This window comes from Lissotriton vulgaris, chromosome 3_1, assembly GCF_964263255.1.
Source record: "Lissotriton vulgaris chromosome 3_1, aLisVul1.2, whole genome shotgun sequence".
NCBI classification, from domain to species: Eukaryota; Metazoa; Chordata; class Amphibia; order Caudata; family Salamandridae; genus Lissotriton; species Lissotriton vulgaris.
In genome coordinates, this window is record NC_141689.1 from 1,062,148,473 (window position 1) to 1,062,176,389 (window position 27,917).

Consider the following 27,917-nt stretch of genomic DNA (forward strand, 5'->3'; position numbering starts at 1 on the left):
ACATTTTTTTTTAAATATGTATTTAGTTTTTAATTAAAAAAAAAATCCTACATGGCATTTGTCCATAACAATTGGACGAAAAATAAATTGCAAGGCACCAGCCATATAGAAGTTTATTCCATGATCACCCAATTGTTTTGATACTTCTAGCCAACTTTGTCAGTAACATTTCTACTTCTGGTCCTAAACTGCAACATTATTTGCCGGTCATTATTGGTCAGGCTCCATCTTTGGAGATTTAAAAAAAAAAAGACTTGAAATTATGGTTATTTTGACCCGGCAGAGTATCAGAGCGCTTTACATCATCAACTGCTGGTTAAGCTTGAGCGGGAAAGCATTATCGAAAACCTACCTATAAACAGTAGAGGCATATTGCAGACAAAGGAAAATGGACATCAACATCTTGAGCAATAGGTAGATTGCAACGTTGGTCGGGTAGATCAAAGTAGTGAGGTTACAGTACCAGTGACTCAAGTAGCTATTCATAATCAGGCCTTTGACTACTGACCCGTCAAGTAACAGAGCACTGTACAGCATCATCTTCTGGTTAATGTTGAGCAGGCAGAAAGTCATCAAACTATGCAAAAACATTTAAAAGCATAATAAAGGCAAATGGAAATGGACATCAACATCTTGAACAGTAAGCAGATTGTATCGAAGGTAGGGGAGGTCAAGGTTGTAGGGTCATTTCAATTAGTTTAAGAGCTTACAGAACTATTTTCTCCAGTGGCTATTCATGAGTAGGCGTTTGACTTTTTTTTTTAAAAAGAGGACGAAGGGATTGTTCTGATTTTCTGTGGGAGGGCCTTCCATATTCTCGGAGCAAGACCGGAGAAGGCTCAGTTATAAGTTCTCTTCTTTTTGAACTTTGGGGGTTTTAGCAGTAGAGTGTTTGAACCTTTTAGTGCTCGATTATCACCTGATAGTTCAAGTTTATGTGCTAGGTACGTGGGCGTGTTCTGATGCAGTGCATTGCGAGTCAAGCAAGCTATCTTATTCTTGATCCGTATGTTAATGGAAAGCCAGTTCAGTTGGCATAGATCAAATGTGATGTGGTCATACTTTCTTGAGCCGGTAAGAAGTCTGGCAGCAGAGTTCAGAGTGGCTCTTAAGGGGGCCAGGTTTGTTTTGGGGAGTCCAGCCAAGGTCTCAATTCCGTAGTCTAAATGGGAGATCACAAGTGACTGGAAAGCTTGTTGAAGGTCAGAGGGCGGCAGGAACTTATAGATTTTCCTTAATATGCAGAGTTGGTAATTGGCTCCTCTTGTAGCACTGATGTGGTCCGGTATATTTAGGCATTTGTCAAAGATTAGGCCTAGTGATCTGGTGGAGCTAACTACATGTGGGGTGCAGTTGAGGGCTGTTAACTGTCCTGAATGGGCGCAGTATGATTGTGGGGGGCGAACAAGAGGAATTCTGTTTTGAGTGAATTTAGCAAAAGGTGGTTGTGCGATACCCATTGGGTTTTTAAGAGTGCAAGTTTGAGAGTAGTAATGTGTGCTGGTGAAGACATTTTCATATAGAGTTGGGTATCATCAGGATACAAATGATATTGAATGTTGTACCGTTTTAGAATTTCGGTGAGAGGCTCCAGATACAGGTTGAAAAGAGATGGGGATATTGCAGATCCTTGTGGGACTCCAATTGAAACAGGAATACTGCTGGAAGGGTCATTGTTTGCTTTGAATCTTTGAGTTCTACCTTAAAAGGAACGAGCTGAACCAATTTAACACTGAACCTGATAAGCCCATCTTTGTTTCAAGTAGGTCAATTAATTTTTCTTGCTTGACCGGATCAAATGCTGAGGAGAGATCCAACAGTATAAGTAAGTAAGGTTCATTCTGGTCTATTAGTCTTAGGGTATCGTCCACAATGTGTGTTAAGGCGGTTTCTGTACTTTGACCCGATCTGAAGCCAGACTGGTATTGGTCAAGGAGTTGAAAATATTATTGTGATTACAAAGTTGAGTGTGTGCATATTTCTCGAGTAGTTTGGATACAGTCATGAAAGTAGAAATAGGTCTGTAGTTGTTAGGCTCAGATAAATCTGCCTTGGCTTTCTTTGGTATGGGGATGACTTGACCAATCTCGAGGCAATCTGGAATGAGGCCTTGCATGAGGTATTCATGTACAATCTTCAACCAGAGTGGGAAAATGGATGAGGTAAGCTCTTTAAAGAGTTTAGTGGGTATAGGATCGTTGAGGTGATATGATGGTTTTAATGTAGTTAATATGTTAAGCGGCTCCATATCTTCTGGAAGTCTGAAGGTATTCCACGAAGTAGTTGAAAGGACAGTTAATTAGGAACAAAGGTAAATAGTGGACTTGAACTGACATCAGACAGTAATAACTGTATCTAAACAAGATTCATGGTACAAAAATATATATTTTTTATTTATTGTTATTCAATTATTATTTAAAAAGCAATCATTTTTATCTCCTATCTATATGCGATATACAATCTACATATATGGAATGCTGTTTGTACAGCATTCCATATATGTAGATTTATGTCGTTTATAGATAACAGGGTTGTCCCAAAATAGTCACTGGGACCTGGGTAAATGATTATTGCAAAAAGAGTGGTCCCAGACTGGGGAAAGAAAAGAGCAAATAGAAAAACTTCTCGCAAATATATACACAACTTTAGAAAGGAAACCAATCTGAAGTACGATGTTTTTAATCGCACAGTACTGAAAAAAACCTTATCACTGGTTATACAATAATGTCAAATTCATTCACATAATCCATAAAACAAGTATGCCCACAAGCGCATGAAAGGGGGAAAAGGGGTAGTGCAGTGAGGGGATTCCGTGAGGTATTAGCAGACTCGCAATCTACATTAGGCTAACACGTTTATTCAATGTTTAACTATTCACATATGCAGTATTACAGTAGCTCCCCAAATCGGGGCCACATGTACAGGCCACAAGGCTCAAAGATTATTATATATAAACCAGACTTCTGTTACAGCTGTGTCAATCATGCTAGTGGTAGAAGCAGGTGTTCGTGAGGGTAAGTTGTCAACGTTTCGACCTTATCTGTTGTAGGGATGGTTTCCCTTACACAGCGGGTCTTCATCAAGACAGATGAGGTGGTGTGGGCAACCTCCTACGGGTAATTAAAAACACAATGTATTGAAGGGTCTCTAGGGAAGATCCCTGGCGTCCCATAGTGTGTTTCACCGTACACACTCTGGTCTAGGATTTAAAGCACACATACAGGACCAGAGGATTTACAAAAAAGGACAAGTCCCTTAGCGCAGTGCCTATTACAAACAGATTAGGTCCGTTTACATAATGGGTTAGCTATACTCAGGACGGATGCATACAGAGACCCTGATGTTAACATGGCTCACCTATCGACATGCCATGTCGGGGAGTGTGGTTAGCTTGTTGCCGAAAAAGAGCGAGTTTCACCTGACTTTTTCAGTTGACCCTCTCTAAAAACTGGGACATGAGCTAAATTTCCTGATATCTGCAGGCACAGCTGGTGAAAAGCCAGGACCATCCTGGCAAATCCGGGACGCCTCGTCACCCTAGTTAAATTGGTATGCTCCTAGTTGGTGTATTTTATATGCCTATAGGTCACTAGTAGATGGTGCCAGGTGTACACAGGGCCTGTAAGTTAAATGCCACTGTAGTTTACTACCACACCTATTGTGCCACCCACTACAGTGGCAGTGTAAACATAGCTACTGGCCTATCATTGTAGCCCGACTGGACCAGTTTAAAAGCTGCAATTCCACCTAACAAAAACTAATTTTACAGGTCTAAATCTTCATTTTAAATATTAATAAGTCCCCCTTAGGTAAGCCTTAAAGCCTGTAAGTCCGGCTTCGGAAAATCATAAAATTGTTACCAGACGGGCAGGTCTAGTAACTTAAATAATCTACTCGACCTAGTTGGAATGCTCTTTACCCATAAACTGGTTTCAAATGATGTGATCCTGGGCAAATATTTTAATTCACTGAGCTGCTGTTTTCTTCATCATACATGAGAGCACCTTCAAATATGGGAATTTAGCATGTCTGTTGTACAAAAAAACTCTTGTTTGATTAAATAGACCAAATGCTTGCTCCATTTAGAAAATAACCCAAGCTGGTAATCTCGAGCCATCAAGCTCAAACTCTTGTAAATGTGAGACCTATTTCATTGTAGATGCTTTTAGTGTCCGCAATTCCTATTTCGGCTGCACCTCTCAGACACAGTATCTGGCATCGTAGAGCCCTCTCTTCTGCTACAGCCAGCAAACTTGCCATATTGGAGGTATACAAGCTCAAATAAAATGACTACGTGCGAACAAAAATTTTGACTGGGCAAAGGCACCAAAAGTATTGGGCTGTTGAGAAACCTTTCCTGGGCACGAAATTTGAATTTCCCCCGGTTGAACCTTTCCTGCCAAAAACCAACCGGTTCACCAGGACCTCTTCCAACGGATATCCCACCTTGTGGAGCCCTACTCTCTTACAGAATGTTTCCTTGCCACACTAAAGATTTTGACCTTCTATTTTTGAGACTAAGTCCCAAGGTACATCTCCTGACCAGGTTTCGATCCTGATTGCTATATCAGAACTGTGCTCCATTGTCCACCTCAAATCACGCTTATGTCCCAGTCTACTGCAGCCAATTGTCTGCTGTTGGAGCTTAATGCTTTGTTGCACTATTTTTATTTAAAACTTTAAACATTAAGATCTCCAGTTGCCTTATTGGATTTTTGTTGTTTTTGGCATCATTTTATTTATTTAAATATACTCTTTTTCTAAATTGTTTTGCAATGTTTCTTGTGTTTGAACTTTATTGCTGTTTTGGTACTGTATAAATACTTAACACATTGCCCTAAGGCAAGCCTGGCTGCTCTGTGCCATGGCTACCAGGGGTTTGAGCTCAAGTTAATCTAGTGACTTTAGTGTTTCACCCTGACCAGGCTTGTGTTTATTACTTAGGTGGGTAAGCAACCCTCTTTAACTAATAACCAAATATTTTACACCGGGATAAGGCACCTGTTTATTTTTTTATTTCTTTCTATAAACTGCACGTACCTGCATTCGTATATTTTGTGATGTGCGGTTAAGAAATTAATAGACGTATAGAAGATTAAAAGTGAAAAACTGAATGGCGCTGTGAGCCTGGGAATGGGTCTGGATCTCGGTCTGAAGATAATTTATTTGTAATTAAATATAAAATTGCCGTCTGATGCATTTGCATTTAGCTTTGAAGTCCCTTGGAGTGTACTCCACATCGAGCGATGAATGCAGAGCTCATAAGCTTGGCCAGTTATCTTGCCTGTCCTTATGTAGGGGCGGGTCCCCACAGCCCGCGCGCCTTGCTCCTCGCTGTTTTATAACACCAACATAAGTAAACTTGCTTGAAAAGATCCCAAATATTGAAAACTTAACTGCTTACCGCTGCACAATTGCAAAAATGTATTTGTACCTGTCAGGTGCTATTGTAATGTTTCAAGAGCTAAGAAAAACGAGACCAGACGCTGCAAGAATAGAATATTTTCCATGTTGAGGGAAAAATACTTACTTTGTGGTTGTATTTTAGCGTCGGACTGACCTGATGTTGGTGTTTGTCCCTGAGCCTCACAAGCACGGGTTATGTATGGTTCACGAGCTCCTTTCCCAGTTTTGTACAGCTGACACAAGCACAGGCTCGTCGGTCTACAGCACTTTTGGTTGAGGGGGAAAAACTCCCATCTTCTTAAGCCTGTCCGGTCATTTAAATCTATTACTATGTAACGTCATTTGATTAATAATGCTGCGTTTTTAGTTCGACTTTCGGGGAAGAGGGAATCCTTTTGGAGTCCATTATGGTGTTAAAAAAGCTGCCAACTAGAAGTGTAGTTGGGTTACTTTTCAGTCGTATCGTTTCAAAAATAACTTTATACTGCTTGAAATGTCACGCCACTGGAAATGGGAAATGGTTTGCATCCTTCTTTTGTTGAAAGAATGGAACGTACAAGGTGGCTTCCATCTTGCCTATCTTGAGGGTTCAAAAGCAAATTACAGCTGAAACGAATTCCCTTTTTTAATACTAATCTGTGTTTGTGATGTCAAGAATGAGCTGTGCCGGGAAGGATAAAGATAATTTCTACGGTAAGGTGCCTATACCGATTTTACTGTGTAATTTGTGATCTATAGAATAAGGTTCATGCTCCTTTTTGAGTAGTTTCACGGGACTAATATGCCTATTTATTATGCAAGAGGAACATTGCTTTGACTTCGAGAATTCTGACGTTTAGAATTTTTTTTATCAATCTGTAAAATAAGTTTCACATTATCTCCTTGTGGGTTCCTAATACAAATAATCAAAATTACATGTGACGTTGTCCATGCTATTTATCTATGTCTACGAAATAGTCTTAATAGCTATATGAGTTGAATAACGGTACACTGTTATCCCGCAGAGCTGACCTAGCGTCATGACACAGACATACGCATATGTTATGACGCACGCTGGCACACGTCCTCGCGCTTTTTTCTCCATTTTTTTATCAGTACTTATTCATAAAGTTTTATATTGCGTGAACTTGATCCCGAATAGCATTGGCAAAAAGTCCAGACCTACAGCTTTGCCAGTCCTTGTTCAGGCATGGTGTAGGACCAGGCACCAGTAGCATGCTGCTTTTGGAATAGATATTGCAGACCTAGGCTTTGGCATAAAAGTCAAAACGCCGGATGTTCACTATGCAGAGCTATCGCTGGAACAACCGAATTAAATGAGGAACCAGCCCTAGAGTTAAAGCTTATTGATATCACATGGTAGGTTCTTAAAATAATTTAAACTTAAACGTAACTTCCACATCCCAAGCAGACATTCTGTCCGCGTCGATGCTGAATTTCTCACACAAAAAAAAACGGTCAGGGGCCCATCTTTGTCCTAGGAGACTGCAACCAGTATTACTGATTGCCAGGGTTGCTAAATACAAAGGCTGCTTAGTGAGTGCTGGTGCCCACCACCTGCTACCACCGGTACAAATTAAGCTTTGATCTGGGCCAAACACTGCAAAGAAAATGCTGGACTGACCTAGGGAGGTTGAAAGACTTCCACCTTTCTGCCTTTGGCATAACAACCTACAAAGAGCCTGCTTCTTGGGCACCAAGCCTATGGTTTCAAAGAACATAGACCAAAATACCTGGTCAATATACCGAAAGCATTGGTAGATCCAATAGCTCTGGCCTTGCCAAGCTGTTGTAATGGTTACATTTTCCATTGCAAGCATATGCCACAACAAAAATAATGAGGAGAATAAATGAACCTCTGCGTATAATTTTAATAGAGTAGAAGATGTGATTTCTAGCAGAAAATCTAATGTGAACAGATGTTGAAACCGTGCACTTCAGAGGAATATATGATTCCTATTGGCAGACAGAAAAGTGTACTGTTGGCTTGGAATTACTATTACGTGACAACCTATTACAAACGCACAAGAATTGGAGAAAAACCTGATAAAGAAGGGGGAGAGAAACTTTGACAGAGTCGGTGCACAAGACCAGGCACTGAAGTGCACTTAGATTTAGATAGATGTGCACACATCCGGTAAAATGCCATCACTGACAGTGCAAGAAAAAGAATCTCTGGAGTGGGCTAATTGATTGACCTCTGCTGTATACTTACGTGGTTGAAAGCCAAATGCGAAGGACAGTAGAACAGAGCAGTGGATGACGAGGGCTGAAAAGGCCCCGTATACTAATTTTTCATGTTATTTTTTTGTAATTATTTATTTTTATTTAGAAGTGCATGATTCTGGGTGAGACTGGCTCTATGCCAGACCTAAAACGGGATGATTTAGCTGCTCCTGAAAATACACTTCCTTCAAGCTCAAAACTCTTTGGGGCCAAGCTGTAGATTCAATGACAAACACATGGTGGTAGTGAAAAATGTTTTAAAGAGCAAAAAAATCTGAACTGCAAAAAAAGCCTTCTGAAACTGTACTTGCTGTTTTAGTTGCGGCTGATTACTTCGTCAAATCAATACCTGCAAAAGATGCACAGCCTATGTCTGATTCAGACACCTCACTATGATGAAGACTTGGATTAGTAGATCCACATTCCGTCCCAGATCCTGAATGTTTCCCCTGCTGAGGTTATGGACATCGTAAATGTGGAAGACAGGATGTGGGAGAAGTGGCAGACCTATTTTCCAGTGGAGCTTTGTTACCTGTGCTTATGCCTATCAGTTGTGTTTAACAGATGTCATTTCTTGGGTCTTTGGATTCAGATTTCTTTTTTCTTCAGAACTACATTCCAATAACTTTTCAAAATGATCCTAAGTGAATGATTAGAGTACAGGCCAGCAGTACAACAACGTTAACTGGAAAGAGCAAGATCTAGGTTCCTCTGGTACCCACAAAATGAAAACCAGGCCAACAATCTTTAACATTGCCTGCCACATCTGTGTAGATGGTTCCAAAGTCTTCAAGTCAACTGTGGACTGAAATGTTCTGTAAAGATTTACACGCCCGCTGTAAATGGCAAAGAAGGACTTAAGGTAGTGGGGCTAAAAATGACACAACACTTGCATTAGCCTGCAAGATCTTTAGTTCTCTGCATTTACCTCTGGCAGGGCTGGATTTGCCCATTTTGTTTAAAAAACTTTCAGCTCGAGTTGATAATTCGTTTTTCTGAAGCACTTCTACATCACCTGTCTGTAGTTCTTCGAAGCTCAATCATAATGAAAATGCCATGGCAAAGTAAATGTTGCAGCTCAGTCTTAATTTTAACTTAATTTGCTCAGTTGAAGGCTCGAGAGCATTTATTTTTATTTATTTAGTTTTAGACAACTAGTTAGGTAAGCTGAAATAGCAAAAAAGAGGACCACATTTAGCATTGTCAAGACCACCTTAGAAAGGCGTTCCTTAACTTTGTGTAAGACTGTCCCTATGCTGATCCGTGCACATCAGCCAAAGTATTAATGAAGCAGTGTGGCGTTTTGAAATAGTCTCATGCAGAGCAGTCCTTTGGGGCCTGGAAAAGAATGAAAAAGGTTGATTCACATGAAAGTCTGGGAAATAACCCCGTGAGTTTCCCCAAAGCTGCCATATTGGGGACCTTGAAAGCCGGAATCGTCTGTTTCCCCTTCCGGCAAGTTTAATGCCTTTGTAGGTCCAGCCAGGGCATGCGTAGCTCTGCGAGGCATGCTGTATTGAGGTAGGGGCTTTAAGCTCCGCCCCTCTACGTCCATATTTTTCATTGGATTGTCATTGTCCACTGTAAACTGTGGCTGTTCAGTGGTCAATAGGCGTAGTAGTCCCTCCTTAGTGCCGCCTGGTCTCATTTTATAACCTCCCACCGCAACACCCCCTGTTACGCGTGTTGTTGCTCTGTGGGCTTTAATTACAGCCTCCAAGCACTATTTTCACAAATAGCCTTGTCCTGCCTGCTATTGCAGGCAGGGAAAGCTCTCTCCTAACGTTTAAAAAAATATATATCTTTTTTGTAGCACTGAATAGTTCTCGCATTTGCGGGAGTTTTAGCTATAGGCATTGTAAATGACCATGCTTTTTATTTGTTTTAAAAATAAATAAATAAAAGGCATTGTTATTTGCAATGCTATTAGCTCAAATGTTCGTTAATGTGAGACCCTCTGCAATGCAAATGCTTGTTTTATGTTTCTAAACTCCTACTTCATGTTCGTGAATTACTTGATTTGCTTGTAGAAAGGAATGGCTAACGCCAATCTTAAACTCTGAAAAATGTAACCTAGCACCAGAGAGAAGAGTAGGTTTTGAAGCCGCCACACAAAATTATAAAACAAACTACCAAAGACCATTGTGAGGCAACCGTAAAGAAAATGAACTGCTGCCCACCAGCTAAATTTAAATTTATCCCATGGGCAGAACTGCTGTCCTGGAAAGACTGTGTCTGTGCTTTCTACAGCTTCAGTAAGTATTACAAATCTTGCGCCTAACATGAAATAAGTACATGGCCGTGAAAGAAACCTAAAAAAGAAAAAAGATTATTTCACACGAGCAAGGAATTACTTTCCCATTTCACGCTTGTATGACCTTGCTAAAAATGCTAAGAAACCTGACCTTAAGGAGATTAGGCTAGAAACTGGCATCTGTAATACAGGGGGTTTGACTGCAGCGTGACTAGAAGCTGAGGGATCAACACTTGAAGCGGAATTAAGTGGCGAGCAATGGCCTGCCTCAGGCTGGTGAGATTCAAAGGAGTAACACACAAAATATCTTGACGCTGGAATGTGATCGATAGGCGCCAGTTGTGGGGAGAACTGCTTGATTAAATTCTTATACTATGCACTGTGAAACGTGTACCAGGCGTTCACTTGTGTTCAGTTTCATATAGCCCGAACTAGACTCGAAGGTATCGGAGCTCTTTACATGAGCACCAGTTCCATTATTGACGGACACCTTTTTACATTTTTTTTAAATGTCTTGTTCATTGGTGTCGGAGGTTCTGAGCTTAAAGAGGAAGGGCTACTACCATCAGTGAGCAATGTTCTTAGTACGGTCATTCATTCAATATGTTTTTGCTCTCCAAAGTGCTCTCCTGCGTGTATGAGCTAGTTTGCACCCTATTAAATACCTGTTCCGATATATGTACACCTGAATTAAACCTTGCCAGTGTAGAGGCTGAAGAGTTGCATTTGACCGTTTTGGTTGAGCCAGTCTTGGCAACAGGCATTTCACACCACTGTAATAACGTTTTAATTTGTTGGTTGTTCTGAGACCTGTTTTACTTGTATTATATACTGTAAAGCTTACCATCAAAGGGGAAATTGTCAATTGAACACATTTTGGTGCAGCAGTGGTGCAACTTGGTTGCTTACACTCTCTTGGTCTTGCAAGCAAGGCTATGCTTTCCACGTCCACACAACAGATCAGTTGCTCAGCTTACCTCTCGCCCGTCATCTGACTGGCAGGTACAGTTAAGCGAGCAGCACTCGGGTGAGATGTTCCGTCTTCTGTGGCAACAAACCCTCTTTGAGGCAGAATAAAAAAAAATGAAAAAAACTGGCTCTGTCATTATGAAGCAGCGGTCATCGGCACCATGTCAAGCCATGCGGGGCTGGGAGCTAGTTTAGGGTAGTCTTCTGGAGTTCTAGTTCAAAGCCTTGTCTTGACAGGTTATGAAAATTGCTGGTAGAAGTCTCTCAGAAGGCCTGCAGTAGTGAGTGGTAGGCCAAATCAGCGCCCACACATCCACACCTATCACCAGGCCATGCATTGACATGCCATTACTCCCTGCCTCAGATAGGTCACTGTTTTGGCCACAGGTATAAGTCACACCATGTTATTTGAGAGCGCATGAGCCAGGGGCAGTAGTTGAAGACGTTGGGAGGGCATTGTTATAGATTATGGATTATGCCATATTTAGGCGTTCTATAGCTGTCAAATTGATGGGCTGGAAGATTTGTGTAGGAGATGAGATGCAACATTGAAACCCCAAAAATGTATGTATTTTTTTCTCTCCTATAAGTAGCCTCTCAATCACTTCTCTCCAAACCTCAGCAGCCGTGTGCCCATAGCTCTCACCGTCCTTCACAAATAACCAAGCAACCTCCATGTAACAATACTTGTTGTGTTCTGGACGTCATTCCTTCTACATTCACTAGGACCGATTTCCCATCGGCTGCCCATCCTTGGCGAGCATTTGTCCCCGATTGCTGTTGTGCAGTGCCTAAAAGCTTGAGGCACTGTGGATATGAATCCCTAGCCACCCATTCATCATTTAAGCCTACTGCAAACCTCCGACTCAGAGTAGAACAACTCTTTTTAAAGTTTTACCTTACATGTATGAAGCTCAAGCTGAGTAAGGGCATATGGTCTCAAGTCTGGCTTTTCTCTCCCTTTAATAATCACGGTCCTCTGTTATATTTTACTTTTTATATTCCTGTTTGTAGCATATGTATTTTGTAGACTTGCATGCAGTGTACACTCCTTCTATCCAGTGTCTGGTCTGAAATGTTCAGTTTCTGCTCTTATATTGCACGCAGTTGTTCTATTGCAGCACCAATCACTCGTCCCCACCACAGAGTCTCTGGGATAGAGCGGATGCAGAAATCCTTGGGACACAGTCCCTTATTCTTTGAAGTAAACCTATTTCTACCATGAGGAACCCGCCACTTCTGCTGGTGACCATTTTCCGGCTGCGTTCAGGAGTTTGTCTTTATTAATTATTGGGATAGGCCAAGGTGTATGTCTTTGCGCGTGATACACACCACCTGGAAGTTAATTCTTTCATCTAGGGGAAGCCAGTGGCATTTTTATCAGAATAAAAGTCAGTTCATCCTGACGTCTTGGTTCCTTTCGCTAGACTGTCTGCTGTGAGTTATTTAGCTCTGCAACAATCTAGAGTAGCTTTGGGAACGGTCGGTTTCTATAGCATTTCCGTTTGCTGGGTGCGATATAGCCATGGTTTGTGTATTTCTGAATGCATTTTGTTGGAATGGCGAGTTTAATTTTTCTAAGGAAGTTGGGCTGGGATATTTCTTTTGGTTTTTTTTCTTCTTTGATGTATTGTCTCGTGTGTGTATCATAGGTCCACGGGGCTCCATGGGAAGATTAAACTAAAGGGAGGAGTGGTTAGCTCCCTGCAGTATGCATTTTCAGAAGTGTACCATTTGAGATCCGTTGATTAATAGCGTGGAGAACAGGCATGAAGATTTATCATATCGGCAATAGCAGTTGGATTTTGGATTTTACGGTCTGTGCTTATAAACGTTGTATTCATTTACACTATTCCCTAGAAATCGTACCTTTACATTCAGATTTTTTTAGACCTATTCTTCCCCCTCCCAGCAGAGAAAAGAAATGTAAAGGGCTGTTTAATCTGTCTGCACCGTTCTTCATTCCATCTAAAAGGAACTACAGCTGAGGCCCCTTACAGATAGTTCCCGAGAAGGTTTTTGGCTGTACCATCTGTATGGCAATAGATGAACATGCTAATTTACTTTATAGATTTATAAAGTGCATTTCAACCCACGCATCCAGTTTGAATTTCATGGTGTACTTTAAAACTGGAAAGTATTCAAATTTAATCTGTTGCAATTCATCCATAGTTGGACTAGAGTAATTTAATCTGTTAAGCAGTTTCACAATACCTCATTTTATCTTGCACCATACATTGATATTTCGTTATTGAAACAATTAGAGGTCTTGTAATACATGTGTGCTTTGACCTGCAATAGGCAACATCCTCGAAGCTCTTGTGATTTTACTTGACACCAGCCAGTGCTACCCAGTGCTTTGGCACTGGCTGAATGCGATTATTTGTTTATCCTGATTTGCACCACATTTTTATCCCAGTATTGAGCCATTTCCAGAACTGATCTGATGCACCTCAATGCTGACCTGCACCACACCCTGCTATTCTATTACTGAGACATTCACAGAGCTCTAACAATCCACCTCTTCTCTGATGTGCAGACTGCAGTGGTAACCCAATAATGACTCGTATGCAGAGATCTCCGAGAGCAAGTCTGTTCTGGTTTAGTATGTGCTGAAATCCCATTACTGAAGTACCATAAGCAGTCTCAGAACGTGTGCCTCATTAAAGACAATGGAAGGGTGAAGTAAGTCCATTGCCCTGCTAGTCCATATTTAATACGTTGACTGTGGACATCTTCATTTTCAGGATCAACCACTTCAAAACCTTTAAAAGCCTACTCTGTTTTTATTTTTATTTTATTCTTTAGGGGCTAACAAAATGAGCACCGTAATAAAGAGGACAAGCACCAATGCAAGAGATCTATCACATATGGCTGGCATCTTGGACTTTATTACATCCTAACCTGCAGGTTCCTCTCCTTTTCCTCACCTATTCCAAATTGGACACTCTGAAGTCTTAGACATTCTCTGACAGCAGGAGCTTTTTAAGGGCTAACTGTAATACAAACCATCCAGGTGGATCTCGGTCCTCTCCTCTCTAGACCCACAACATTTACAGAGTGGCTCTAACAACTGCTGTATCCAGCACAGGATTCATATCGAAAATGTTCAGTTGTAACCATATACTATATGTTTACTGTAAATATATTTAGTTGTTTTGCAAAGTTTTGACTTGTCGCATATTGGCCACTTTACAGTACCACTGCTGTTTGATATGATCTATCTCCTAGGCATCCTGTCCCAGGTGACGAAGACACAGCTCACTGTAAAAAGTGCATGTTCAAAATCGACATAAAAACTTTAACTAGGATAAAACTAAATGTGCATACTAGGACCAAATATTTCTTTTTCCTGTGACCAATTCTTGTTTGTTCTGATTAATGTGGTGATGCATCCCTAGGCCACTTAGGCCATCACACTTTGGTCACAACCATATGCTTACTTTCCCATTATTTAGGGTCCAGTGTAATTGCATAATCTTCCATGCCGTGTGTAGAAACGGTTTCATCCAGTGCAATGCCACTGAGTGCTAGATGAGGCTGCCTTTGTTTTGCATTTTATTTATTACTCCCCCTTGTGCATAAATATGTACACATTCTCTTCATAGAATAGTCTTGTCCGTCCTATCTGCTTTAATAAACTATTTATATGATCTGGTAACGCTTTTAGAATATGGGCCTGATTTCTTCTTGATCAGATCCGATTATATTTATCAGCTTAGTGATGATCAGATTGGTGGTTGTATTTTTTTTTTAATTAATTTTTTTACCTATGGAATTTTTGCTTATATGGGTGTATGTGCCTTAAACATGTTGTTTAACTCCAGTCTTCAAAATGATCAGTAGTTAATTTCGGGAGTGTGTGTGTGTGTGTATGGGGGGGGTAGGTTGACACCCAAGACACCAAGGAGGAGAATTCCAAAGAGGGCAGCAGCTTTTGAAAAAGCTTTGTCGCCAGAGCATGCCTTGTGAGAGAGAGGGGTATGAAGGAGGAATCGGTTAGCTGAATGTGAGTAGAGGAAGAATGAATATCCCCATACTCAGTGGTTAGAGGTATAAAATAGCTATGTTTGTGTATGGGGAGCTGGTGCAAAAGATTGATAGCAAGGGAAATATTTCTCGTTTTTTGCAGTAAGTAAGATGTTTTGTGGCCACATTTTGGACCCGTAGCATGCTGCTGAGGGCTGAGTTAGAGGCTTCTAAGTAAATCCTGTTGCATCAAATTGAATAAAAGCTAGAACGATGAGCATGGTAATGAAAGTCCAAAAAAGAATCGGGAAACTTAAAACTACTAAAATGTTAAGATTTAACGAAAGTTTCTCAAATAGAAACATGTCTGAATGCTGAACAGTTTTTACAGCAGCATGCTTAGGATTAGGTGATATGGGACATTTATTGATACTCTAAGGAGCACTGACACCAGTTAAAAGCATCTGTTTTTAAAAAGTTCACTTTTATGAAGTTCGCTGATATCCAGTGTTGCTCTGCAGTATGATAGGTAGTAAAATAAACTGTAGACTTAAGAAATTGAGATGGATTTTAAAGAGGTTGACTATCATCTATAGTTGGACCTGAAATAGAGTAGCAGATGTGCAAGTTGTGGCATATAAACGTTGAAAGTAAAGGTACAAGTATGGCGCCTTGAGACACCTCCCCCATTTCAAGAGCGATTTGAAGAACTTTTGAGAGCGAGTAGAAAGAAAAGATTGAACCCAGTCTAAGACTTTGCTTCTGCAGCCAATCTCTTGACGCCTCTGAATGAAGAGGTGGTAGTCAGGGCTGCAAAATGCAGCAATAAGGGCAAGTAATACCAAGGCTGCAGCATCACCACTATAAGTTCCTTAGTTAGGTCCTCTAGTGCTGAAAGTCTGCTATTTCGGTACTGACATGTGACGGCAAACCTTTCTGCCAGGGATCAACAATATTGTTGGTCTCTTCAAAAGCCTGCAGTTGCAAAGGCACACTTTTCTATCGACTTGTGTAAGAGTGGAAAAGGTTCCTAAACTGGTCAGTATAGAAGAATCGAGGTGATGATTTTTTCAGTAAAGGGGAGATCCCATACATTTTTCCAGACACTTGCGACAGAGCCTAATTCTAAAGAGCTGCTGAAAAATGCACAGAGATATTCCAAGATAATTGGGCTTGTGTCCTTCAGCAGGTGTGCTGGACAAAGATTAGTGGGAGAAGCAAATGGGCAAGATTTATCCAGAAGTAAATTTACATCAGGAGAAGGGAGAAGCGAGAACAGTTCTAAGTAAGACAGAGAGGAAGGGGATAGTGAACAAGTGGCTTGGAATTTAGATGGACAAGAAATTCGAGGTTAGTGTTTTTGAAATATATAGGTTATCATTTACATGTACTTCGCATGTAGGTTGATTAAGGTTTAGGTGGCATCTCTTGATGGTTCTGGGTAATTTCTATGAAAAGGGTTGTGTGCCCTTTGGTTGACTGACTGCTTGCTATAAGACTTCAGTACAGTGTTGTGCACTAAAGGGTGTGTTTTGGATGTGTTGTGTTCTAATATGTTGGTGCACAGTATGGCATATGATGTTCCTAATGGTTAACTTTCCTTGGCTAATGATTCTTTCTTTTTCTTTCAGGTACACTGACAGTCTATAATCATGAGCAATCCCTTTGCACACATCGTTGACCCATTGAACCCTGAGCAGCCAGAAAAAAAGTTCTACAATCTGAATAAGTTAAATGATTCAAGATATGGTATGTAAACCATGTGGTCAATTGTGACATGATTTTTTTTATAGTATGGCTCCCGAAGATGTACATTGGAATGGAACACTACTTGTATATGCATAAGGATATTAAATATGTTTTAATTGTTTTTATCCAGCAACGGTTGTATGTCACTATTGAAGTGGCCAATGTAAAACCTACAAAAATGTTGCATGCACTACCTTCCCAACCATAACTACTCATAACTCCAACTACACTTAACCTGAGATGATAAAAAATATTTCCAAATCCTTTTAGGCACTTTTCTAATTTGAGACGTTAGTAATGTAATAAAACCTTTTATAGTCCCTATCGCACTCCTTCCTTGAGGCACTTTTCTAAGTAAGACTAAGTGGTCTCTACGCTTGGTAGGCATTCTTTTCATTTGGATGGGGTGCACTTTTAGTCACATTTAGCAAATACATACCACGAAGCTTGGGCTAAGGACTTTTGTATTTTTCTGAGTTGGCAAGTGAAAAACTCCTCTATTAGTATTAGTATTCATTGCATTGAAGCAATAAGAGTTGTGTGATAGAAATTAGCACACATGTATATTCTTCGCGTCGTTGTGCATGCACCGTGGAACGCAACCCTCTCAGCAACAGGTCGATTTTGTATAAGTGCACAAGACTTTTACAGTGTCTTCTATTGTTGTAATTTCACATTTTGAAAACGAAGATCTTAGTGCATCAATGTGAATCAAGCCAGAGGCAAATTATTGAACCACCTCTGAAGTAAATGCACTAGATTATTAGGACTTCTAATAAAAACACAGCTAGAAATAGTATATGTTGGGCAAAATAATCAGTGGAAGCAGTAAATCTAGATTAGGACCTTAATTTGTTATATTCAGTCTAAATTGACCCTTGAAGATAATATCTCTTAACTGTAATTATAAAAAAGGCAGGTCTGGAAGATTTCCACATAAGGTCCTCTAATGATTTTGGTTCCTATGGAGAACATAATTGGGAGTAGTGATATCTATCCTTTGCTTTCCAGACACAGAGTAATAATCTTTAAGGATTGCTAGTAGTACTCTTCAATTTACATTTACTGCATAGATCACTGCAAAAAACTATAAAATGGGCCTAATAGGTTCAGCTTGCCACAGTGATGCAATTCAGCATCTTAGTTTATAACCATTTTAATTGCAATGAACTAATGCATTGAAAAAATGTATAGGCATTTATATAGCGCACTACTTACCCGTAGGGTCCCAAGGCGCTTCGACCGCTGCGAAACCCTTCCTGGCTTCCCTGAGAGATGGTCCCTTAATGGGTATCTCCAGGGTGAGACCAGGCATCCCCGGCGGTCTGGTGGGGCCGTTAGTGAAGATGAGGCAAGCTAATGCCCAGAGTTGCCGAGTGTGATCGCTGATCAGAGTGGGCACCGAGGCGAGAGAATTATCGAGTCCGCTGACCCTGGTCCAGAAACCTGCCGCGCCGGGAATCGAACCCTGGTCCCGGGCCGTCCTCTGCTCTCGGGTCTGCCGCCTCTAACCAGTGAGCCACACTTCTTCAAAGAAAAAGTAGCAGAATCAACTGCAAGAGGTATATTCTCTGACCTCCCATTAAGATCTAATAAACATTTTAAAAGTGAGCATTGCCCACTCTCCTTGTCCTAATGGCAGTTTTTCAAAAAGCACAATCAATTTGATACCACCGAAGATAATTATTTATAGACATTATGCACCATTTATAGTGATATGGAAGAGGTGTGGTGCAGCGGCCAGGGTGGCTGACGCCGGAACATGGGGGCTCACGGTTCAATCCCTGGCGCCGGCGGCAGGTTACCCCAGCGCCATGTCACTCTGGGCAATGGCTCACTTAATCTTCCCAACGGACTCCAGCGCCCGGACACCTCCCCTGAGGTAGCTGCCCCCTTTACAAATGCTGCATATATAATACAATATATATATATATATATATATATATATATATATATAGTAAAATATGGAGGCATTTTAATCCTATTATTGTTACTTATTGCATTGGCCTCTCAACGAAATCCCTCTGCCTATTAAATTTGTTTCAATGGAGAAGAACATTGTTGATGAAGATTATTATGAATGATCAAGTCTGAGTTCAGTTCTAAGTGCTACACCTAAATAAACTGCTTCTTAACGCTGCTGAATATTTGTTTCTATCCCCTTTGGACTCCAATGTCTTATCAAGATTTTGCTGTTATCCAGCTACCTGTCACAAATCCTCGGCTATTTCAAATTAATGGCAGTTATGGTGACCTATATTGCCACATCAGCTTTGGCTGTGATTTCTATTACTTGTTTTTTCAGATGGCTGGGGAAGAAACGTTTTGGGAAGTGGTCATGATGTATGGTTATGAGTAAAGTGCAAATATCCGTGTAGGAAAGGTGACATCCTGCATTGTACCTCACTGTATATCGGTATGGCTCGATTAACAGCCTGTATGAGCTGCTAGTTGTACACTTAGTTTTAGAATTGGAGTTTAAAAACACACCAGAATTGCACCGTTTGGCAGAGTACCCATAACAAATTAGAACTGGTATTGGAGGATGTGTTAAAGTGCAATGCGGTGTTAATATGAACGTATCGGTGCATAAAACCATGTTGCCACTAGAAACTAAATAAGTTCTGGATCTGAATAGCCTAAAGGCAAGAACCTTAGCAAATAGTTTGTAGTCAGGCCATAGTGCTTTTTCCAGAAAAGATCAATTCCATGATCAGCGGAGTGATCAGACCGCACAGTAGGATGTACCTCTGTTACTATGGCAATATTTATGACCGAGAAGGGTACGAATCTCAAATTCTAGAATAATGTTAGTGTGCTTTGAGGTACAGTGTAGTTGGCAATATTTTGAGGGCCACAAGCTCTGGTTACATATATTCAAGAAAATACCATTGTTTGCAAACCATGTGCCCCAGGTGACTCTTATTGGTAGAACTGTGCACAGTTTCATAGGTTTCTGCATGAAATTCAATGCAAAGTGGTCAATGGCTAGTTCAATCGCAAATTGCTGCATCAATTACATTAATACCAACTGGACTGTTGGCATTTGTAGTATAAATAGAACATATGTCAGTTTACCTATTCTTGTTTCAATTTAAAAACATCTTCCATCTTCCCCAGAATATGCGTGGATCTTACTGACCCGGCACTCATTACTAATATAAATTGCAACATCCTATATTGGGAGCCTTTGCAAAGTGAAAACAATCCTCCAATATCTAAGCTGCAACAAAAAAACTTCTATCTTTTGCTGCTGTGTGTGTTTGGTAAGGAGACAAAATAGTATTGCTTCTTAAGCTTTCAATATCCTTATTTATATATTATACCATTGGGCACGCTTTGCCACCCTATGCTATGAGGAAATGGTCGAGGTTGCAAGGGTTTTACCTCTGGGCAAAAGTTTCCAGTGGAGACTCACTACACGCTTGAACAGGCCTTACTTGCAGATTTTGGCCACATACCAAATCTCAGACTATGTTTATGTATTGAGTCAACTCAAGATATACTTGTTTGGTATAGCATGGTTTTAGAAAATGTGCTGACATGCATACGAGTGAACTTAAATAATCATATGGTACGGTCAAAGGGCCAGAACAGAGCTGTAGGGTGGTTCGAGGCTTTTCTGTCAGAACATGAAATCCTATTTGAGGAAGGTAACTAGACAGCATAGGTGTAGGAAGCTAGGGTACCTCCCCACTTTTTGACAGATTTCTGATGCGCTTTGACTGAATGTACACTGCCAATCAGGTTCCCAGTACCTTTGTTCTTTCCCCCAAAACGAATCCACAATTGGACCAACTTAAGACACCCCTGTAAGACCTTATGAAATGGTACCCCTGGTACCTAGGGCATTGATACTGAAGAAAGTACTCAAGGGCTGTAGCAGTAGTATTGTCAACCTGGGACCCCTCACCAAGGCCATGCGTACTGCCCTGCAGCCTGCGTGCCTTGGTGCAGAGAAAAACGAAAGGTCGATGTGGCACACAGCCCTGTGTTGCATGCCAAAGCAGAACTGCCAGGTATATGTATGTCATCCCTCTGGAAGGTCTCTCTGCCCTAAGGCAGAGTCCAACATATTTATGGTGAGGACATATCTGCATGAGCAGATAAGGCCATGCAATATTAAATCCATTCTTAATATTGCAAGTGGCAGTGAAGCCTTATAGAGTCATGGGCTGTAAACTCCCCAAAGTCGAGTTTTACAATACCATGAGTGTTTCACTGAACCTAGCAGTGTTTGATATCAAACTACCCCCCATAATAAACCCATCCTGATGTCCGGGTTGGATTTATTAAAGAAATGCACTCCGGGCTCCCATTAGAGTGGTCCACTGAAAGAATAACAACTCTAGTGTGTTCTTAACTGCTCTAAACCAGCCTGCTGACCTGAGACGCTGTTCTAGACACCTAGGTTGAGAGCCAGCGCTCTCGGCAACAAAACCTATGCAGGGCGGAGTGCTTCACACTCCCTCCCAGCCAGGATGGGTAATCTGAGGCAGTGAGCTTCAAAGGGCTCAGCGACCTTTGGTCACCACCCCAGCCTCTCCTGTATCAGAAGGTCCCCCTTCCTAGGTCAGCCCCTTTTGGCAGGAAGAAAGGTGGGAAACATGCAATAGCCAGGAGTTGTGTCCACTTTTGCCAACCCCCACACCTCTGGTGGGGGAAGCGAGGTAAAGCACAAAATTCACTGTCCTCCATCTTGAAGATGGAGAAAGATAGCCAATAGGGTTTAGGGAAATACCCCCTCCTATTGGAGGCAGGCATTTAGGGGGTGTAGCTTCCACAAGGTCAGGGGCCCATTAGCCTTTGTCCTCTACGACCTCCACTTGAAAGCATTGGGCCCCCATGCTGATTTGCATTTGGCTGCCCCTGTGCCACTGGTGATGTCACCTTGGTGTTGTTTTGTGCCCCGCGCTTACCTCAACCCCCTGGGCAATTGTCGTCAGACCGGGGGTACTTACTTGCAAAATGTGAAGGGCTTCATTGGATAACATTGGGCCCAGTGACCTCTGCGCCCGGCTGCCCCAGTGCAGCTGGTGGTGCAATACCTACCAGGTCTTGAACCTTGCCCTGTATTGTCCTAAACCCTCAAAGCCCGAGGGAGTAAGTTGAGTACTTGCCTGCTAACTGTAACATTGTTTACCTCCATAGGATTGCATTTTAGTTCTATCTATTGCATTGCACTGTCTAACCAAATCACTGCAGGATCATTCAACTGTACTTTATTGACATTTACAGAAAACATTCTTAATACTGTAAATTATATAACTGGATTTACAAAACATTACTGCATTCTTGAACAGTATTGCTACTTTTAAAACACTGAAACTTACCTGCACAAAGTGATTCTTGGTTCTAGTATTAAAACCACATCGTAATAACATTTTATACATGGGGTTTGCACTCTATCCCAGTCGAAATGGTGGATTCATATGAATATCTGGGGTTTACATTTACTAGGAATTTAAAAAGTGGAATGCTGTATTGGGAGCTGAAGATCTAGAGCTCTGCTACAAACCACTTGCATGATTAAGTTTAACCAGTTCTATGGGGCCTGTCTCTGGTTCCCTTCATCAATGTCTATGAACGGAGTACCTCCCCTTACCCTGTATGGTGCAGATATCTTTGCACTTGATAAACCCTCTATTTGGGGGAAAACGCAGTCTTAAGGGTCTACGAAGTCTGCCTGGAGTACAATGTTTTAGAGTATTGGGAGAGAATTCCACTTGGCTCTCTGGTATGTAACGGCCAATTCCTGCACTTTAAATTTCGTAAATGAGATCGGTTGGGATGAAGCAGAATTAAACATTTCTAAGCTTTGTTGAGAAGACATCCTTGTCAGTGAAGGAGAGTGAGCCCGGGACGTTCATTTAAGGATATAGGATCTTAAAGCTGTGCATACTACATGGGCGCATAGAATTATCTTCTCTTTACCCTATTAAACCTGCATTGACAGAATCGACCTAAAGTGGGTTGGACTCTGGATATGATCTACCTTCTGGAGAAACCACCAAGTTTACACAGTAGATGTAAGGTTGAGATGATGTTTTCTCGTATTTGTCCCAGCTGCCAGACCCCAAGCTTCATAATAACATTTTGAAAATGAGATTTGAAAATGAGATTGCGGTGCTACCCCATCTTTTTTAGCTTTCTTTGGTGTGCAATGAAAATGGTGTTTGTTTGTGCTCTCTTCATGCAAAATGCTCTGTCGTATTCTTCTGGAGTACACCTTTTATAAGGCTGCTCCTTTTCAGGTTTTTAAGGCCTTTCATTTTTTAAATATCGGATACGTTCTAGGTTGGGGGGGGGTGGGTTTACTGTCTGAGATGCAGGTTTATGATGTTGCAGTGGGAATGCACCTTTTATATTGTCCATTAAACAGGATTTGTATGGATTGGGCTAGACTGGTTTTTAGTTTATGTATTTGTGGTTTTATGTTTTATGGACTAGTGTCCAATAAACTTATTGTCACTGCTACTACTTGTTCATTCTGTGCATTTCATTCTGCTTTTAAGTAATTATTCAATCTATCAATATTTAGCTTTATGCAACCATAATATTCACAGCCATAAAAGCGCATAAAACAATCCGTAAAATTGAAGTTAAAAAGGATTATAATAATACATAGATTAAGAGAAATAAAATGCAAAGTTCACGTTTATTTTTTATTTATTTATTTATTTTATTTAAAGTCTTGTATCGCGCCTGAATCAGCCCCGAAGGGGTATCTCCGCGCGTAGCTTGCATGACTTGGGCAGACTGTAGTAAGTGAGTGGCAACGAGAGTGACCATGTTATTCGTGCGAGAACAGGTGAGTTTTTAATTTTTTTCTAAAGGAAAAAAGATTGGGCGTAAGTCTCAACTGAAGTGGAAGAGAATTCCACAGCAAAGGGCCTTTATAGGAGGGTGCACGCCCCCCCCTGTCTTGCTCTGGAGACTTTAGGAACATGTAGCAACATGCCGTTGCTAGAGCGCAGAGCCCGTCCAGGAGAGTACAGAAGAAAAATTTCTCTTAAAAAGTTACATCAAATAGTATCCAACAGCATTTCAGATCCCACTATTACACCTAGAAAGGGGCCCTCCAAGGCCTCAAAGAACTTGATTTTCCTATGCCACAGGACCTTTTTCTAGAACTTGGAGACCCTCCAAGCCACATGCTCATTCTCTAATAATTGTAAGGGAACAGGAGCTGGGCGGCATTGCCTAAGGCCTTGCTGTCTTAGAAGAGGTAGTAACCATACTTTCCTTAATTCAAAAAACAGCTTACAAAAAAGCAATAGGTGAATAGTGGACTGCTCTGAGTCGGAGTCGCACACACACGGGGGTAGAGGTCTTGACCAGTCATTCATCTTGGGTGTAGTCACTAGTCTGTGTACAGTGCCTAGTCTAAATCTGGTTAAAATCATTCTATCATATCCACCAGGGACAAAGCCTAAAGAAGGTTCCATAGCCAGTGAAGTGAGCCTTAACTGATGTTGCATAACTGTCAGTTTAACTCCTTCATCGGCTACTCTTAATAATCCCAACATAGCAAGGCCCTCTTTCTTCAAAGTTTTTCTCGAGATTCCAGCCATAGAGCTAGGATTTGTATAATAATCTGAGTGGCCAAGACCTATCATAAACCTGTGATCGTACCTAAGCTAGGGGATCTTGTGCGACCCATCCAACCCAATACAATCCTCAGGATATCTTGATTTAAATCAGTCTGTTCACTATGTTCACTAAGCCATATCCTGTGCCATAGGAGGATAGGCTCCAGTTTAATGAGGTACGTTCAGTACGGTAGGCCCAGCTCCTCATGTCACACACATGAGGACATGCCAGGAGGACCTGAAAGAATATACCTTAAGAAGGCGTATTCCACAGTTTGTAGAGGGAAAGAATTAACAAAAATCCAGACCCGACCCCATAAATCACTGCCGATATACTCTGTGCCTTATATATTTGCAGGAATTCGCCCTGTGGCTTCCTGCCCAACTTCTTCGCAAAGATGGCAAGGGCACTAGTAGATCTAATAAAGCCAAGTTTTTTCGACTCCATTGAGAGGGTCCAAGTATCGTTCAAATTAAAAAGGACACCAAGGTACGAGAAAGTTCTTGTTGATGCAAGTTCTTGTTGATTCCTACCATCCAGACAAATGTCCCTGCCCTTATCCTTGCGTGTCCCTATACCACAACTCATTATAAAAGTCTCTGAACAATTGATAGATAAACCCAAATCGGGCATAAGAGTTAAAACTGTCCAAAACCCTTTGCAAGCGATTTTGCGTACGCGCCATTAACACTGCATCAACGGCATATAGCAGGGCCGGAATCGGTCGCCCGCCTGCTTGAGGGAAATCTTGTCCTCCCTTTAGGAGTGCCTTGGCCAGCCTATTAGTGTATAGATGAAAAAGGAAGGGGGCCAGGACACACCCCTGCCTAACCCCTCTCCTTACAGGGAAGGTTTTTGTGCACTGACACTGGCCGACATTCCCTCATAGAGTCGCTGCAGGAAGGTGATAATATTGGGCTCCACTCCGAAGTCTGCGAGGATCTCTCAAAGCCTGACATGGATTACTGACTCGAACGCTGCTGTTAGATCCACAAAAACTAAATAAAGCCTCCCTTTTTTAGCTCTTGTGTATTTCCCTACGAGGATAGCCAGGTTTAAACTCTGTTCAATTGTACCCAGCCCCTCCCGGAAACCGTACTGAAAGTCTGACAGCACCTGATTTTCAGCTGCCCAATCCTGTAAACTCTGTAGGACAACTCGTCCTGCCACACCTTCACCATAGAATCAAGGAGGGAAATGGGTCTGTAGCAGCCAGGATTATTATTCAGTTTTGTTTAATACTTAATAAAGCTAAGCAAATTCAACATTTGATTGTGCCTGCCCAGTACTAGATTCCATTTCTCCTGACGAGGTCAACAGCTATTTGTAGTAGCGTCTGGCAAATTTTTATAAATGTCTTAAATTATACCCCTTGATCCACAAGACTGAGGAGAACTTTTCAAAGGGCAAATCTCCCTAGCAGCTGCATGTTTTACCAAAGTGTTATTTGCCCAATATCACAGCTGTGTACAGTGGAATAGTTTATTTTCATCTAGCTGAAAAATGTGTTTGCAGGGTTCAAAGGACTTTATGATACTGTTATCAACTAGTTCGGGTATAATAAGGGAACCTGCTATATTCAACTTACCAAGTGGCCTGAGGTCTGTGCTGATAAGGAAACGTGGTCGGTTTATAGATCTAAAGACTGTATCTCAGACCCTTATTGTACTGTTAGTATGAGTTCTAGGAGAAGCATTGGGAGGCCTGTCTGGGTTTGGCTTCAATTCTAAATCCTACCCCAGAGGCAATATGGTAAGAATAGCTAGTTCCATATTTGGCTAGGTCTTGTTGTCCTGAGGGGCCAATCCACAAAACTTCTCAAATAGGAAATCCTATAATACATTGGAAACTAGTCAGACTTGGTACCTCTGTAGAGTTTGGCAGGGTGGTCAACCAGATGGACTCATAAAATCCTGAATCACCCAAACGAAACCTAGGAGCATGTTTTTGAAGTTTTCTGTTATCTTCCTGCACTATAACAGGGTGAACCTGAAAGTAGTAGACAACCATGTGGGCAATGCTCATATGAGGATTGTGTACCCTTCCTTTGCAGGGGAGAAAAGGGGATGCCTTCAACAAACGTCATTGCGGAGGCAGTCAAGAGGCCAGATATAGTTAGACCTGTAAAGGCCCAATGCATTTTGAGTTCTACTATCTGAATGGTATACAGGACTTTAAGGCATTCACCTTCGCTTGAGGCACAGCTGGAATTAAGTTTCTATTGAGGATAAGGTCAGCTGAACATTTCATAGCAATGACATTTTAATATACTTTCGACCCTCCTGGGAGCTTCATCCTACCTTGTGTGGGTAGTAGATGGTTTGACACAGAGTTCTGAAAGTAATGCTGAGAAGGATTACCCTTGCGTTAGCCTCTGCTCAGTGAAAATAGATATGATCACTTATCACTTAAGCTAATTCTAGACATGGAGCATAATATTCTTCAGCATGCCAACACATTTCGGCCCCAGGCCAGTGTGCGCAGAGTCCTTAAGAGAGAACTCCAGTACACCAGACTGAAAGCCTAATCCGCTTTCAGGGACACCAGAAGCTCTGGGACTACTTTTCCTGACCTTTTAAACCAGGTGAACTGTATATATAAGGTTGTTGTTAGCCTTACTTCCCTTTATTAACCTAGATAGTTCTGATTGTATCCAGTCTGAAAGGAAGGAGTACAGCCTGGTTTCCAGTTTAATAGTACATTTAGTATTCGCCTTTATTAGTGCCACAAGTCTTCCCATGCATTTGTATTAGAGATGGAGGCTTCCCCAAGAAGAGGATTTGGAGCCCCTTCCTTCCTCAGTGAAAGCATTGAAACGTTCTGTTGATTTTGGGGTCCGTCTCCCCGCCCCTCCGGTGTAGTCGGGCATCATTATAGCTACTGGTGTGTTGGGACCCTGAGGAGAGCGGCGTAAATGGTCTGTTGTCACTTGGACGCCGTATTTACACTCCCTTCTTTTGATGTTTTTTATTGACTTTGATATCTTTGATGGTTGCACAAGCATATCATTATCCTAATCAATCACATTACCCATTTAACCATGTGGTGCTAAGCCCTTAGATGTATATAATAGTTCTTGTTGGTGTGTCTACAATAGTTTATCCTTTGCTCTTTCCAGGCCTTGTAATCATGCTCTTCACTATCTATTAAGTGTTTTTATGCCATTTTCTCTAAACGGTAAAAAGGACTCTTGCAGCAAGTTATAAAGCTTGTCACCAGTTAAATGCTCCTAGTATACGGTTACATGATTCTGCATATTGTCTCCGTAGCCACATCCACTTTCTCTTTGTGGAAAGTGTTGCTTCTCTCTGATTAGCAGCTTGGTGCCCGAGCAAATAGAATGTGTTCACTTGAACAGCCTGCACGACAGCAAAAGCCCAGGCTTCTACCACGCTTAAGACTTAAATAGCCAAATGGAAGAGGTTCTCTGTGTGTAGCTACCAGCTAGACCTAAACCTTTCTTAACCCCCTTCAGCTCTTACCATATCTTTTGAGTCTTGCAAATTATGCCCTACATCATAGCTTGGGGAAGGTCCTCCTTTCAGCCTTATCAGGCTTCAGGTGAACCTCTGATTGTCTCACTGCATCAACAAGCAGTTTATGCAACATCCTTTTCACTCATTGAGACCCCAGAACACTGTTCTTTCACAGCTAATGAAACCTTTGATCTAGCCAGATCAGAGAGCTGACATCAAGTTGGAATCTTAGAAGGTGGCTCTTCTCCTAGCACCAACTTAATCAGTGAGTCGTT

General features: G+C 41.4%; 1 protein-coding gene across 5 annotated transcripts in view; it reads left to right on the forward strand.

Annotated features, from left to right (window-relative positions):
- Positions 1 to 27,917, forward strand: part of ACO1 (aconitase 1) — a 533,052-nt gene that overhangs the window by 113,330 nt on the left and 391,805 nt on the right. For all 5 annotated transcript variants that reach the window (XM_086961481.1, XM_086961482.1, XM_086961478.1 and 2 more), the window contains exon 2: positions 16,456 to 16,573. In XM_086961481.1, coding sequence (XP_086817607.1) covers positions 16,477 to 16,573 — 97 coding nt within the window. In that variant the 5' untranslated portion in view covers positions 16,456 to 16,476. The remainder of the gene's footprint in view (positions 1 to 16,455; positions 16,574 to 27,917) is intronic.